Source organism: Phasianus colchicus, chromosome 4 (genome assembly GCF_987193195.1).
Source record: "Phasianus colchicus chromosome 4, bPhaCol1.hap1.1, whole genome shotgun sequence".
NCBI classification, from domain to species: Eukaryota; Metazoa; Chordata; class Aves; order Galliformes; family Phasianidae; genus Phasianus; species Phasianus colchicus.
Genome location: NC_143439.1, coordinates 46,866,147 through 46,880,924, shown reverse-complemented (window position 1 = coordinate 46,880,924; position 14,778 = coordinate 46,866,147). Strand labels below are relative to the sequence as shown.

Sequence of the window (14,778 nt, the reverse complement as noted above, 5' to 3'; positions counted from 1 at the left end):
TCCCGGTCCCGTCGGAACAGCAGGGCTCGGGACGTGCCGGCGGCGGTTACCTCTCGTTGCGGCTCTCACTCATACCCACGAGGGCTCCGTCTCGCCCCCCGTGTGTCAGTGCCTCATGCTCCCGTGCCTCGCACTGTCCGCCCGCTCCGTCCCGAACCCCCGCTCTGCCGCGTACAAAGGACACGAGGAAGCCGCCAATTCGTTTCCAGCTCAAACCGCCCGGCCGCAGCCTCACACGGTGCCCGCGGCCACCGGGCCCGCCCCGCCGTCCTGGAGGATGCGAGGAGGAAGGCTCGTTCATGACATGGGGAGCACTCGGAGTTTACATGTAACTATTTTTTTTTTTTCTTATAGATTTTTTTTTCCCCCCGCAGTGCAAAACGCTCAGATTCCCCCCTCCCTCCCCCTCGCCTCTGCCATATGGCGGCCGCCCCCTCCCCTGCGAGGCCGGGGAAGGCTGGAGGCTGAGGCTGTCCCCCTGCCTGCGTAAGAGCCTCCGCCCGCGGGGCCGGGGGCGCGGGCCGAGCCGGGGCGGCTCTTATTGTGAAGGGGCCGGAGGGGGCTTCATTTCCTGACAGCTATTTACTTAAAGCAAATGATTAGTTTTGGAAGGATGGACTATAACATTGAATCAATTACGGGACGCGGGTTGTGAGACCATTGCAGTCGGAGCCGGAGGGAGGGCGAGCGGGAGGGAGCGCGCCTGAGCGGGGAGAGTCACAAAAGCCGTGGACATATTTTGGATATTTTACAATCTGCAGGACGGAATCTGCGCGTTATAAAGGAGGAGGTAAGAGGTGAGGAGCAGTTTTCCCACCTTTTGTTTTGTTTTGTTTTTGTTTTCCTTTCTCAGGTATATATATATATATTCTCTCTCTCTTTTTTTTTGTTCTCCCTACGCATTTATTTGTTGGTGTTTCATTTTTCCCCGACGCTTTGTCCAAGCGAGGCTGAGTCGGGCGCCTTCCGCGGATCTGCGGGCGCTGCCGGCTCCGGGACCGCGGGCCGTCGGGGCGCGGCGGCGGCTGCGGCGGGGCGAGCGGCGCGGGCAGCATTAATGACAAACACATTGGGACACGCGGCGGGGCCACCGCGCCGCATTCCTGCCGCCGCGGCTCCGCGGGCAGCGGCCGTGCGAGCCTCGGGGGGTCGGGGGAACGCGTCCCGAAGTGAGGCGGGGGCGCGCCCAGAGTTCTCCCGCTTCTCGCATCCGCACCTCTGCCCTCGCTTCCTTCACCCGCTCCCTTCCCCCACCCTTTGTTTTTCACCACCTCGGATCACCCTTTTCCCCACCTCACCCCCCGTCCCATTCCCCCGATTCCCTCGACGGGACGCGCACGTCTCCAACCGCCCCGTCCCCGCGCGCCCCGTCTTTTTTACACGTCTCAGCGGAAGGGAAGATGCTGAATTCGGGCAGGACGGGTACCTGGAGCCCTTCCAGCTTCCATTCCGCGCTCGCAACGGAACCGCCGCCGCCCCGCTGGACGGCCGGAGCCCATCGCCCCTAACCCCGGGGGTTCGAAATCTTTGCGGTCACCGTTTGGATTTTTGGAGCGCGGAGCTGCGGAGCTGCCAGCCGCTGCCAGGCTGGAGTCCCCTGGAAAAGTCCTGGGAGCGAGTAGGAAATGGCTTTTTGGCTGGCTGCGGCGTTGCTCAACATTTTTGGACGGATACCCAGCAGCCCAGGAGCCGTTCCAGAGAACAGGACTCGGACTGCTTTTTCTGGAGCGAGCAGCGACAGACCCAGCGAGGCGGCAGCAGCACCCGCCGCGGGGGGTTCCCTCTGCCCCAGCCCCCTTCCAGCGCCCCTCGACGGCATTTTCGGCGCAATTCTCGCAAACGCTCCGGCGTCAGGAGCCCGCCGCTGCACGGCCCGAGCACATCTTCGGGACGGGCGGGGACGGGCGGAGCCGTCCCGGGACCGCGGGCGCGTTTCTCCGGGCCGCGGCACAGAGCCCATCCCCCGGGGCACGGGGGGTCCGTGCTTCTCCTGACAGAGCGGAGAGGAGCTCAGCACACCTCGGGGCAGGAAAACACGGCTCTGTTTGCTCCTCTCCTTACCCTCTCGTCCTGCTTTGCTTTTTTCTAGTTACCTCGTGTTTAAAAAAAAAAAAAAAAAAAAAATTGCTCGGCTTGGCAAAGGCTTTCCTATTGTTTCCTGCATAAACAGCACAGTGGCCTGGAGTTACCATATTTGCAAGGTCCGCTCGGTGTCCCGGCAGCCTTTGATCCGCAGCAGCTTCAGCGGAGAGCGGGGAGCTCAGGAAGCTCGGGGGCACCCTGCTACCCGCCCCCTCGGGGACCACTCGAGCTCCCTGCGGACAGAGGGAGGGGAATTCCCGAGAATGGGGGCTGGAAAGTATGAACCCACCCCGTTCTGGCCGACTGAGTGTCCCCGCTGCCTCCCCACTGGGAGACGGTGGGCGGTCGGTTATTCCACATCTCGCTGGTGTTGCCTACTCTCGCTACAGCTCCCTCAACTGGTACGGCTCAGGGGAGTGGGGACACCGTGCGGCACCCCGGAAAAAGGAGGATACCCTCAGCATCTCTCTGTGCTGGTGTGGAGCCCAGCAAATTGCCTGGATGGGGCCAGAGACAGGATCAAAACAAGTAGAAGAGCATCAGTGGTCCCTCTCTCATTGGCGAATCAAGATCCCAACTGTGGAGATCTGATTTTTAACTTCGGATCTAGCAGTGATAGAGCAAGATCTCCCAGCAAGGCTCTTCTATTTTAGTTTCCAGTTAACAAAGAGCATTGTAGAGCCCTCAGCTAAACAGCAGTTTAGCCAACCTCGACGCATGAAAAAAAAAAAGTTTGAAAAAAACGAGACTGCACAAAGCAGTGGGAATTAGGAGTCGGCAAGCAAAGCAGATCTCCCAGCCTGCAGGCGGGCTCCCCTGTTGCAGAATGAGCCTGTTGTCCCAGTGCTGCCCCAAGGCACACGGGCAGAAGCTTCGTGGTGTGGCACCGGAGCCATCTTTGCCATTTGTTGGTGTCTTGGAAACCTTCATGTGGCTGTGAGAGGAATACGCGGATATTAAGTTTCAGGAAAGCAGAAAGCAATAAATATTTTAAATGAATACATCTCCATGGTACCGCAACATCAAGCTGGGATTTGAGTACCATTTATACAGATAGAAAAAGGCTTGTAGCTCAGATCTCGTTGCTTATTCCCAGTGGTACCAATTGGTCTAAAAATGGGTGAAACGGATAACCTTACAGAAACCTCCCCTCTCTTGTATCTTTAGGTCATCATGGCCAAAATGGCATCACTCTTGTATATCAACACTGCAAATTTTGTTGGGACATATTTGTTTCTCTTGTTTTAAAGACTAAAGTATAGTTTCTGAGTGGTCATTTTTCTGGTACTGGCAAAAATTGCTGGTAATTTCAAAGAAGCAAGCAAGTAAGCAAGCTGTCCTGTCTCTCCCTCTTGCCTTGCTCTCCTGCTTGACTCATCTCTTGCATGTCAATAAGGCTTTGCATGGACGCCCAAGGGAAAAGCTTGCAATGGTGAGGCTTCCTGGCTTCTGCAGTGGACAGAAATCGATTGTTTTTTGCTGTGCTTCTGAGCACCTACATTGTGATCTGAGGGGTTCTCTGAAGTTCCCGAACCTGAAAACCTAAATGAGATGCATTTCTTGGAAATGCCTGTCATGTCTATCTTCTGGGACCAACTAGAAAGTCGTTTCTGTGAATTCAGATGTTGTGAATAGCTCTCCACTGTCATTTCCTAGTCCGGTGGGGTCTGTCCCAATGGATTAGGCTGAAGGGTTGGGGCTGACCAGGAGGCTCACAGGGTTCCAGCACTCTCTAGGTATCCTGCATAGCGCTAAGATGCTGTAGGAGCCCAACAGGGGCTCAGCTTGGTGTGTGGTTGTTCCCGTGTAGCTCAGAAGAGATGTGCAGGCTATGCTAGAGGCAAACATTTGCAGAGGGTTGTGAAAGGAACCTCGCTTGAGGAGAACATTTATGCCAGATTTTTCAAATAAGAAATGTTCTTGCACTGCTTGTGTCTTTCCCCAGCGAAACCTTCAGATCCTCCTGTTTGCGCTGCAGGGCTTCTCTGTTCTTGCAGAGAACTGAGTTTGTAATTTGGGAACTGCAAACCAAGAAAACTTTCAGGAGGTCCCGACTGAATATTTACATTCAATCAGTGGTATATGCCACAGGGAGGAAACATTCTCCTCTTTTCCTGGGCTGGCCGTGGCTCCTGCTGGAAAAGACTTCCCAGAAGGACAGATTGCCACTCAGGCAAAATCTCCCCTGAAATTACCCAGCCATCTCACAACAAGGATAATCACATCATTACATGCCAAGATATGCAATTCACTTACCATCGTATAATTTACGTAAATACGAGCAACAGAAACTTTTTTTCCCAAAGAAGAAAAATCGTCAAATTCGCATGAAATTAAGATATAAGAAATTTTATTTTAAGTTGCTGTAGGAGACCTGGTTTGGGTTCCAGCTGCTGAGCTGGAGACCAGCATCTCCTTCTGCTGGACGGGTGATTTGGTTTGTCAACGTGGATCAACATTGTCATCGTGTGGCGAAGAGGATGAACTGCAGCGATTCGGTAGCGGACGGGAAATGAGTTTTGTCGTCTCCAGGCTCCCGGTAGATGGGATGGCTTTCTGACCTGAATGAGCTCTTTGTTTGATTTACTGCAGTATAAAAAAATATATACTGCTGGGTCTTTTTATTTCACCATCCTGCTTTCCCTCTAGGTCAAGCAGAAGAATCGCCTAGGAGTATCATCATCTTTTAAACACACATTTCCATCAGCTTTCTGGATATTGATTTTACTTTGTCTTCTGCTTGGCAGTCAGTGAAATCCTTCCTGGCAGAAAGCCAGCACTTGGCAGTGAGGATTCGGAAGATTGACTCCTTGCTGATAAAAGTTCTTCTGATGTTCTTTTCCTGACTTTCTTTTATCGTTAAAGCGTACAACAAAGATACCAGCTTTACAGCCAGTTCCTTCTGAAGCCCAGTGATTAGGGCAGATGTGGTGATTGCTTTACCCTGGGCAATCAGCCTCCACTCCTGTGAGCGTGGCAAACCCCTTATGGCATCACTGCGCTTTCACTGTGTTTTCTATTTTAACATGTTCAAGCTATGCACAGAATCAAGGTTGGCTCAAACTTACATTGCATGGGCACTGACAACACTTCCATAAATTTATGGCTTCACCAAGATGACAGCAACTCGTGGTTTGATGTGGTGATGCTACAAATGGACCCTGGTGTGTTTACTTGGGGCTGAAATGTGGGTAATTTGGGACAAGGAGGGTTTCCCTGCCAGGAAGAAGGTAAAAAAGCCAAGTAAGTGCAGAAAAAATAAAAAAGGTGTTGGTAGATAGCAACAAATGCTAAGCATCTCTGTCTGGAGTGGGTATGAGGAAACTCTCATTTGCCCAAAACAGAGGTGTTAATTGTGCCTATGCTAACCCATGATTTTGGCATGTGTGAGTCTGATGCACAAGGTAATTTAATCCAGGTCAAACAGATGTTGAGTATGGATGATGATGAGTCCTTAATAGGCTATTCTGTCTTTCACAGTGAATAAATATTGCACTGGGTTTTGCTGGGCTTTGCTAGATTAACGGGTCGTTAGGGCAAGATCAAAACTGTGGATTCAGAAAGAATAGCCTGCTGGGAAATGCAAATTCAGTAAATTCTTGTGTTATTTTAAGCTGCAAGGGTAGACTGAGGCATTCAGGTCTTACTGAACACTATGGCAATCTAAGACCTTAGATACCAAAAAGCACATTGGAAATGCCATCACCTGTCCTTAAACCAGGTTAAGCACAGAGCTGCAGTCCTCATACAGCTTTACAGCAGAGTAAGTCTGCTTAAGCAAAGCTTCTGCAGGTTTGTGTGTCAAAGGCGAGTTAGCTTTGTGTTTTCTCTCCCTGTGCTGCTTCCCCTGCATTAACTAGCCTGGAAAAACGTTACAGCTTGGGGAGAGAGATCTGCTCTTTCCTGACAGAAGGGGCAGAAGGAGAACTGGCAGACAGTGGGGTAACATTGTCTTGTGGATCTTGCTTGGGAGCTTAGAAATCATATCAATAAGGCTGACTACGGGAATTCTTTGAAGATTTACAGCGGGTTACTTTATCAGAAAAAATACTGCAATACATAAATGTGATGAAAAATAAGTAAAGAGGCTGAAACGAAGGAACTTCTTTGATGTCGGAGAATCTGCTATCAATGGGAGACAGATACATAAACACATGGCAATTATTGCTAATTCAAGAATGGGGCAAAACAGCTTGTCTCTGTTGGAATGTTGTCAGCTGAATTTCCGAGGTTGTTTCTACGTGTTTAGGGGACTGGTATTTTGTAAGTCTTCTAATTCTGCTCCTGAGACTTTTCAGTTTGATCAGTGTCAGATACTTTTTGCTTTGCAAAGGAGCACCGACTGCACCACACGTTGCAGGAGGAAAGAAAGTCTCGTTCAGAAACACTCCTTGGCATGCTGCAGTCATTTTGCTCCCATATGGTGTTGGCATTGCTTTAATGACTGAATGCACCTATGTGCTTTCCTGTCTCAGAACTGTGGAGCAGAAAACCAGAGGATGAATTAAAATTCTCTGGGACCTTTGAAAAGTCATCTCTATTTTGACACATCATCCTTTATTTTACTCCTTGGTCCATGTTTCAGGTTAGGGGTTCTGCACAGTCTTTTTAAAGTGCATGTTGGATTTGGGCCAAATCCAGTTACTATTAAAATCGACAGAAGTCTCCATTGATCTCAATGGGAGCAGGGGTTGTAGGAGCTGCTTCTTTGCAAAACATCCAGCAGTCTGCTTGAGGGCTTCGAGTAGAAATAGGTTCAGACTGCACAAAAATTACAGTGGTGCTTGATGTCGTTGTTGCCTCTTCACAACCGATGCTTTATGACTATTTGTTTGAAAGCTGAAATTATCACGTATGATGTATGGCTCTTCATACTGCAGAGGAGAAGAGCCGCTCAGTGATGGCAGTGCAGGCCTGCAGTCCATTGGGTATTTATTCCATCAGAAAATGTTGGCATATGTTTTAAATAGTATGTCTCTCAATCAAGGGAATTCTTGCTAAATAAGCAATAAACACTATTGTCTTGTATTGTATTCAGTAAGCTATATATATACATGTGTACAATGGTAAGACAAAAATATCACAACTGCGAGATTTATAATAAAAGTAGGTTTTAATGCTATACATTTTCTCCCCCCAAAAAAGCTGCAAGCAGGAACAATTCGGATGCATACAGCACACAGCCATTGTACTCTCACCAGCTTCGACCCCGCATCAGGGCAGGGTGTTTCTTTGGGCTCTGTGCCGGATGCCGTGGCAGCAGGCTGTGTGCAGGCTGTTTGCTGCGAGTGCCAGCTCTGGGCTCTGTTTCCAGAATTCAGGAGTGGGGTGGGCCAGAATGGGTGAGGAGCAGCAGTCGTGGTTCCTTGGCCATATCACCAGTACCACGTAGCCGCATGCACCGCACCAAGCTGTGCGTGCAAGTGGGGCCCCAGGGATGTGCCTGCCTTTAGCAGCGAGGGATCCTGCAAGCTGCTGTAGCTATTAACTGGCTCCCTGTTGCCTTCTTTCTGTTTCAGTTGTCGCTAGTTATGGGTACTCCCCCAAGGACGTTCCTGATCCTGGGATGTTTTCTCACAGGTAATATCCCTCACTCCTCTAAGCCATCCCTGCTCCTTCGTAAATCCACGTTTAAATTCCCCTTCGCTACGTCTACACTAACACACACCAAATGGCTGGCCAGCCACCTCCAGCTTCTATTTCTCTGCCCTTCCTATTGGTAGGCCAAGAGAAGGCAGAGCTCCAGCTGCCAGCCCTGCCATGCCGGAGCACCTCGGCACGGGCCAGGCTGCCTGTGTGGGCCCGGCACCCCCGTCCCCACCACAGAGCTGCCCGCATCTGCAGGACGCATGGCGCTGGGAGGGGAGGGCAAGGCTTGCCACAGGGCTGCCAAATATAGAACGGGCCCTGCAGGCTCAGATAACACATGCAGATGTGGGAAACTGGTTTCAAAGAACGTCTGGGCTCCCAGCGTTGGTTTGTTGTGCAGAGCTCACTTTCACACTGCTTCCCCGGTGAATTCCCCTTTCTTTTCCTTCAGGAACTGTGGGTGTAGACCTCATTTTCCTTCTGGGACTTGGCCCCGCACCAGCCCACCTTCAAATTACCTATGCTTGCAAATCTGATCACATAAACATAGATTGCATCTGAAAAGAGGTGCCATCTACAACATCTAGTTCAGCGAAATACAGTTTTATTTGGCTGTAAACCCTCTGTACGCTTTGGCTAGAGGTAGACCTGATGCACAAACTTTGGATCCAAGCCCCTGCTCCATCCCTCTGCAGAAATAGATGCCAGATGTAAAACACAGGTGCTGGCTTTGGGAAGCGGTTTCTAACTTTCGATTGCGAGCTTATTCGAAAATTGTCTGACTGCTGACTTCCTCGCCGTGTTGCACGGAGCGGCCGTGCAGCCCTGCGATGCCCACGAACCAGCAGCCAGGGCAAAAAAGCAGCACCCACCTCGGGGCAGGAAGCCGAGGTGTGGATTGGGAGCCTTCTCTAACCTCGCCCTCTGTCTTTCACCTCTGGATTTGCCAAACAGAACGCTGCAAGCAAACACCCCTTGCTTAGCATTTCAAAGGGAGGCCATTTGCCCTCCGCTGGGAACAGCTCTGGCTTTTAACAGGGGCAAATTTCCTGGGGTGTCAGCACGTCTGAAATGGCCATAAAGGTGCCTGCTCTGGGTCCTCAATGCCTCCTCTCCCATCCCCGTGCTGAGGATGGGCTGCGTGCTCATGTGTTCTTTATTTGCGTCTTTTTCCAGGACCGCTCCTAACACTTTGCCAGCTTCCTCTGCCGACTATTGTTCCCAACAGAAATGAGATGGTTGTACAGCTGAATTCCAATTTCACACTCAAATGCTCTGGAGACAGCGAAGTGAGCTGGCAGTACCCGGTGACAGAGGGAAGCCACAGGATAGACATCAGACACGAGGAGAACAACAGTGGCCTCTTCGTGACAGTGCTCGAAGTCGGAAATGCCTCAGCCGCTCACACGGGCATGTATGTTTGCTATTATAACCACACGCAAGTGGAGGATGGGGAAGTTGAGGGGAAGGACATCTACATCTATGTGCCTGGTAAGTGGGGGTGCCACAGCTCCTCAGGGGTGGGTGGGAGGGCTGCCCTGTAGGTATTCGTGGGAGGCGTATTGCTGGGGGCAGCTTGCCCAGTAAGGAGGGAAAGGAAATGACCTCTGAGCTGCTCCCTAACATGTAAATTGAGACCAGCACCTCTGAGTCTAAAGACGCATTCTTCTTTCTTTATACTGGTTTTCACGATTTTGGTTGAAGCTTCAGTTCTAAAGAAGGATGAATTTGGAGTCATACAGCGTAATTGGTCCATTCATGGGTGACTTTGGTGGATGTTCCGGGATTTGTGCTGGCCAGATTAGTGCCACGCCAGACATTGAAGCAGTCACCACCTGGGGAAGGCCATTTCTTGTTCTTCACTTAATTTAAATTGAGAATAAGGAGAAGCTCACACATGCACAGGGCCCACGAAGCGTAAAGCAGCAGAGCTGTCTTGCGGTGGCTGTTTCAAGAGAGGCAGAAGCAAGAAATGCTGCTGCTGGCCAGCAATCTTGCTGAGGCAAGATTAAAAATACGGTATTTCCATACAGCATTTCATGCAGTACCTGGTAATTTTCATGGCAACCACAGCCTTCCTAGTCCCTGTGCCACTATTCTCTGTAGTGGTGGAAAATCTGTTGGACCCAGAAGATATGGCATCCTTTCTTTTCAGAATTTCCTATCATCAGCTATGCCCTTTCACTCCCTTCTTCTGGCTGGAAATTCCTTTGAAGGATTTCCACGCTACCCATCAAATAAAAATGATAGGTTTTTTTTATTTTATTTTTATTTTTATTTTTTTTTTTTTTTCCTGTGATTGTGGTAGGCACTGCAGACAGCTGCAGCTGGCTGCCTGGCAAAGCACTGAGTATTTCCTCGGTGTGCAGAGGATGAGTGGCAGAAGAGCAGGGCCAGAGGAGTCCAAGCTATGATGTTTGCAGTAAATAGTTTGAGCAGGAAATGAAGGAGAAAAGAAGGGATTGTAGATAATCCTGCAAAACTTATTTAAGTTTTAGAGGAGATGATGTCTGAAACTGTAAGGAGAATTGTGGAAGGGGAAAAGGGCAGGAAAGTATAATGAGGCTTTTTTAAGGCTATTTTGAAGTGGTATTAAGTTTTTACAGTTCATGATGTGTGATTTGAATGCAGTGATTCTTCCAAGACTTTCTCTACATTTCCCACAATAAACTTAAAACATTTGTATTCATTTTTGAAGTAGTAAGAGGTTTCAGGCTTTGGCACATGCATTTCAATTTCCAACCAGGTCTACCCATATCACCAAAAGATTTTGTTGTTAAGTAGGCTTGTAATTCACCTAGTAAAAGGATACAGAGGCAAGAGATGGAAGATTTCCTCAAGAAGAGGTTTTTTGGTTTGATTTTGAAGAGCGTGTAGATTTCAGCCTACCACATTATGCAAGGCAGAGACGCCCTGTAATTTTTTCCACTCACCAAACATGAAGATGTCATAAATGCAGAAACATATCCTTTTCTCCAAATTACAGAGAATGATTCTGTTTCCACTATAAACTGTCTTTACAATTGTTTTTCCTGCAATGAATTAGGAGGGCAATGGGTGGCAGCAACCCACTTTGGCCAAGGAAGATTACTTTGAGACTTCACACAATATCCTAGTTTCACTAAAAGCGCAGAGAAAACTAAACTAGGTGAATCTTGTTTCTGTTTCAAATTAAGTCAGGAAAATGAATACAAGGATTTGGCAGGGTGTTTGGGATAGAGAACTGTGTTTGGACTATTGTTACAAAGAGCCTGCCAGTGCAGCATAAATACTATTGTTGGAGGGATTTATATTGCTGTTTATTAAATTTCATTATAAAGCTTCACACAGAAGCTTCAGGCTAGCAGGGATTATTTGTTTATTCCAAATGGCCAAGCGCAGATAATATGAGGGCTCTGCTTTTTATGTTTGATATGTTATGCAATTATGTTTTGAACTCAGTCTTTGGACTGGCCGGATAGGAAAGCTGGCATGTATTTTGTTGACTTTAAAAGAACTAAAATTACCAGGTGTTTGTTTGCTTTTTTATGGCTGGATACCACAGTCTGAAAACCACACGTTGTGACCATAATTAACTATGTCTCATGACTGCAATGTCAGATATGTTAGAAATGCATGAAGAGATGCATCCTGAAGTATTTTTGATGAAGTTGTGACTTTAATAGCATTAGTCATATAAGCAACACCAAAACTGATTTCTACTGTACTAATTTCAGTTAGGTCCTATACATAGTCATTGACATCCAATTCCTCTACATGGACTTTAAAAAAACAAGGTGATGTAAACTTATTTCTTATTTCTTACAGACCCAGACATGCCTTTTGTTCCTTCCTTACCAGAAGACCAGTTCATCCTAGTAGAAGAAGGTGATCCCACCGTTATCCCTTGTCGGACAAGTGACCCAAGTGCTGAAGTGACTTTGGTTAACAGTTTAGACAAGCCTGTCTATGCTTTCTATGACAGCAAACAAGGCTTCGTAGGGAACTTCCTTGCAGGACCATACACATGCAAAACAATGGTTAAAGGCATGGAGTTCAAGTCCGATGAGTTCCTCATCTATATTTTAAGAGGTATTTATTTATTTTCATTTGGAAAAAAAAGAAATAACAACCTGAGAAATAACATGTAGGCCAGTTCCTTTCTCATATGTAAGAGCTATATTAGCACCAGCATCATGGGTTTATTTCATATACTTCTCTGATACTCCTTGCTCCTGCAGGTTTTTTTTTTTTTTATAGTCACTTTTAGTTCCTAGCTTGCTTAGCAATTGCATAACTTTAAACTAAATTTGCTCTCTCTCTCTTCTCTTAGCTACTTCACAGCTGCCAGTAGAAATTGAAGCTATGAAAACTGTCTACAAAACAGGCGAGACCATCGTAGTAACTTGTGTGGTCTTTGACAACGAGGTGGTTAATTTACAGTGGAATTATCCCGGGAAAGTGGTAAATCTCTCTCTAATTTTTGTTTGTTTGTTTGTTTGGATGTTTATAGTTACTTATTAGGAAGAAGGTGGGACTGGAAATAATCTCTGCTCTGAATGAGGACAGCTGAGGAAAGAAAAACAAAGTAATTTATTTTACTTTCAGGGTACCACAGAAGAAAGCGGTATCGAAAGTTAGAGTGTTGTTAGCAAGTATGCAAAGCACGAGAGGAAGGTGAGGTGTGACTGGGAGCCCATGTGCAGAGGGAGGAATGCTGCCTCTCAGGTCTTGTGGTAGCTCAGAAAAAGAAATATTGTGGAAATAGAAAGATCTAGGAATGTGTCAGACATCTGCACCTACTGCTGAGGGTGTGAATCTCTAAAATAGCTCTCTTAAATCCTGGATTCTTCAGCATAATATAGAATGGTGGGGAATCAAGTTCAGAGCCTTAGTTGCATCTTGTGCCAGCGTAAATTAAATGACTCTTACAGTCAGGGTAATTACTCACTAAAGAGAACTTTCAAACAAAAAAAGAACATATGAGAAAAATGTTGTAAGAAAGTCTTAAAACTTTGAGACAGCCTCAGAACTCTTCAAACCTGCTTAACATCTTTATTCAGTGAAATTTGGTTAGTGTCTCTGTCAATTCCACAGCATCCCATATAAAAATCTGGTAATTCAGAGCATGGAGCAGTAGAAATGACTCGTGATCCCAAATAGCAGCTTGTATTTGAGTCAATTAAGATCCAAAAAGAAAAAAGGATTTTAGATTTTGTTCTGTTTTCTATGTTAAACATTGAAGCCTCTGCTATATGCCATCTTCCAAAACTATCTGCAAAATGTTTTTTATTCTAGCCTCTCATGGTTGACCATTCTCCTCATCCTTACTCTTGCAGGATTCTTCTCTTACCGACAAATTATTCTTGTTTTGAGAACAGGGAGGACAAAGCATCTAATAAATGCTTACTTTTTGTCTGGTGGAGGGGATAAAACTTCACCCTTCTTTAGGGGAGATAAAGAAGGAAAATTCAAAAAATGTCCTTCGGCTTTTCTGAGGAGAAAGTAGCAGAATCAGTGAAATGCACTTTCAGGCTGCTCACCCAAAGTTTGCATGATATTTTGTTTCATATTAACAAAATGTGAGCTCTAAATCTCCTCACTGGTCTGTGGCTGCCCCCAGAAGGACATTGTTTTTATAGACAGACCTTTTATGCCTGTGGCTTCAAGATATATCCCTGATTGAATAAACAATTCTTCTGACCTACAAGGTTTAGATGGTTGCTCTTGTTCCAGTGGCATCATAAATCCTCAATTTTCAGCTTATTTACTTAAGTAAGGTTTTTTTTTTCCTTCTCCAAACTACAGAAAGAAAAAGGTCTGATAAAACTTGATGATATCAAAGTCCCATCGCAGAAGTTGGTTTACACGTTGACCATTCCTGACGCATCAGTGAAAGACACAGGGGATTATGAATGTACTGCTCGACATGCAACCAAGGAGGTTAAGGAAAATAAGAAAGTAGTCATTACAGTTCATGGTATAGTCTGATTTCAGTGTCCAAAAATTATTAATGTGTTAGAAAACACTCTTCTTGAAAAATGCTGCACAGCATTGTTCATGCATGGCTTTTTCATTTACAGACAAAGGGTTCATTCATCTAGAGCCTCAGTTTAGCCCTTTGGAAGCTGTCAATCTACATGAAGTCAAAAATTTTGTCGTCGATGTGCAGGCGTACCCCGCTCCAAAAATGTACTGGTTGAAGGATAATGTGACTCTGATTGAAAATCTTACTGAGATTGTTACTAGTTCAAACAGGGTCCAGGAAACACGGTAAAAATACTCTTATGAATCTTTCTTTGCCACGTTGGCTTGAGAAACCCTAGAAACCTGAGAACTTCTGCTTTCTCTTTCCACTGCAGTTTGTTGCTTCTTCCTCAATAACATTTAAAAATCCTGTGTTTTCTGCTCTAAAGGGTAATGCTTAATAGCATAACATCTCCAAACCATACAAATCTTGGATTCTGGGTACTAACCCTCTTCAGTCCCTCAAAAAAATCTTCACTCCAATAATCTTTCGCTATTTCCAGAAAAATCACAGTCTTCGTTGGAGCTAAGCAGAATATAATAATGCCTACTTCTTTCTTGGTTGTGTTTTGGTAACTATTTACTGTTTGAACAATGATTTTAGTGCAAAGGCATGCCAGAAATGCTGAGTGTCAGCACATTATAATATCCACGTATCCAGATTATATGTTGCATTGAAGTAGATTTTTTATGCCTGCTCTAAACATACGAACAAAATACAAACATACAAACATACAAACCAAAACTCCCATTTCTGCAGGTTTCAAAGTGTACTAAAATTGATCCGGGCCAAGGAAGAAGACAGCGGGTACTATACTTTGGTTGCTGAAAATGAAGATGAGATTAAGAGATACACCTTCTCGTTGCTAATACAAGGTAAGGGCTCCCAAAGCCTTGCTCACCAGAACCGATGGGCCACAGCACAAACTTGATCCACTTACTCACCAACGAGTACTGGATTGCCTGAGCTATGGAGATAAGAGAAGTGTGAACTGGGGTTTCTGGAGCAGTGCATGTGTGCTGAGTCCTCACAGCTCTTGTACTCTAATCCTGGCTTTGACTTCTGCACTGGCCTTGTGCCAGAAAGAAACTTTATCCTCC

At 46.6% G+C, this 14,778-nt stretch overlaps 1 protein-coding gene across 4 annotated transcripts in view; it reads left to right on the top strand.

Moving 5' to 3' along the window:
* The first annotated feature begins 213 nt into the window (after positions 1-213).
* Positions 214-14,778, top strand: part of PDGFRA (platelet derived growth factor receptor alpha) — a 33,815-nt gene continuing 19,250 nt past the window's right edge. For 2 of the 4 annotated variants that reach the window (XM_090139431.1, XM_090139429.1), the window contains exons 1-8: positions 214-328; positions 7,602-7,662; positions 8,848-9,162; positions 11,479-11,742; positions 11,984-12,114; positions 13,459-13,630; positions 13,734-13,923; positions 14,438-14,553. In XM_090139431.1, the coding sequence (XP_089995557.1) occupies positions 278-328; positions 7,602-7,662; positions 8,848-9,162; positions 11,479-11,742; positions 11,984-12,114; positions 13,459-13,630; positions 13,734-13,923; positions 14,438-14,553 (1,300 nt within the window). In that variant the 5' untranslated portion in view covers positions 214-277. Of the gene's footprint in view, positions 329-363; positions 798-7,601; positions 7,663-8,847; positions 9,163-11,478; positions 11,743-11,983; positions 12,115-13,458; positions 13,631-13,733; positions 13,924-14,437; positions 14,554-14,778 lie in introns of those variants that run through there. The other 2 variants (XM_090139432.1, XM_031588591.2) reach the window with 2 other exon arrangements.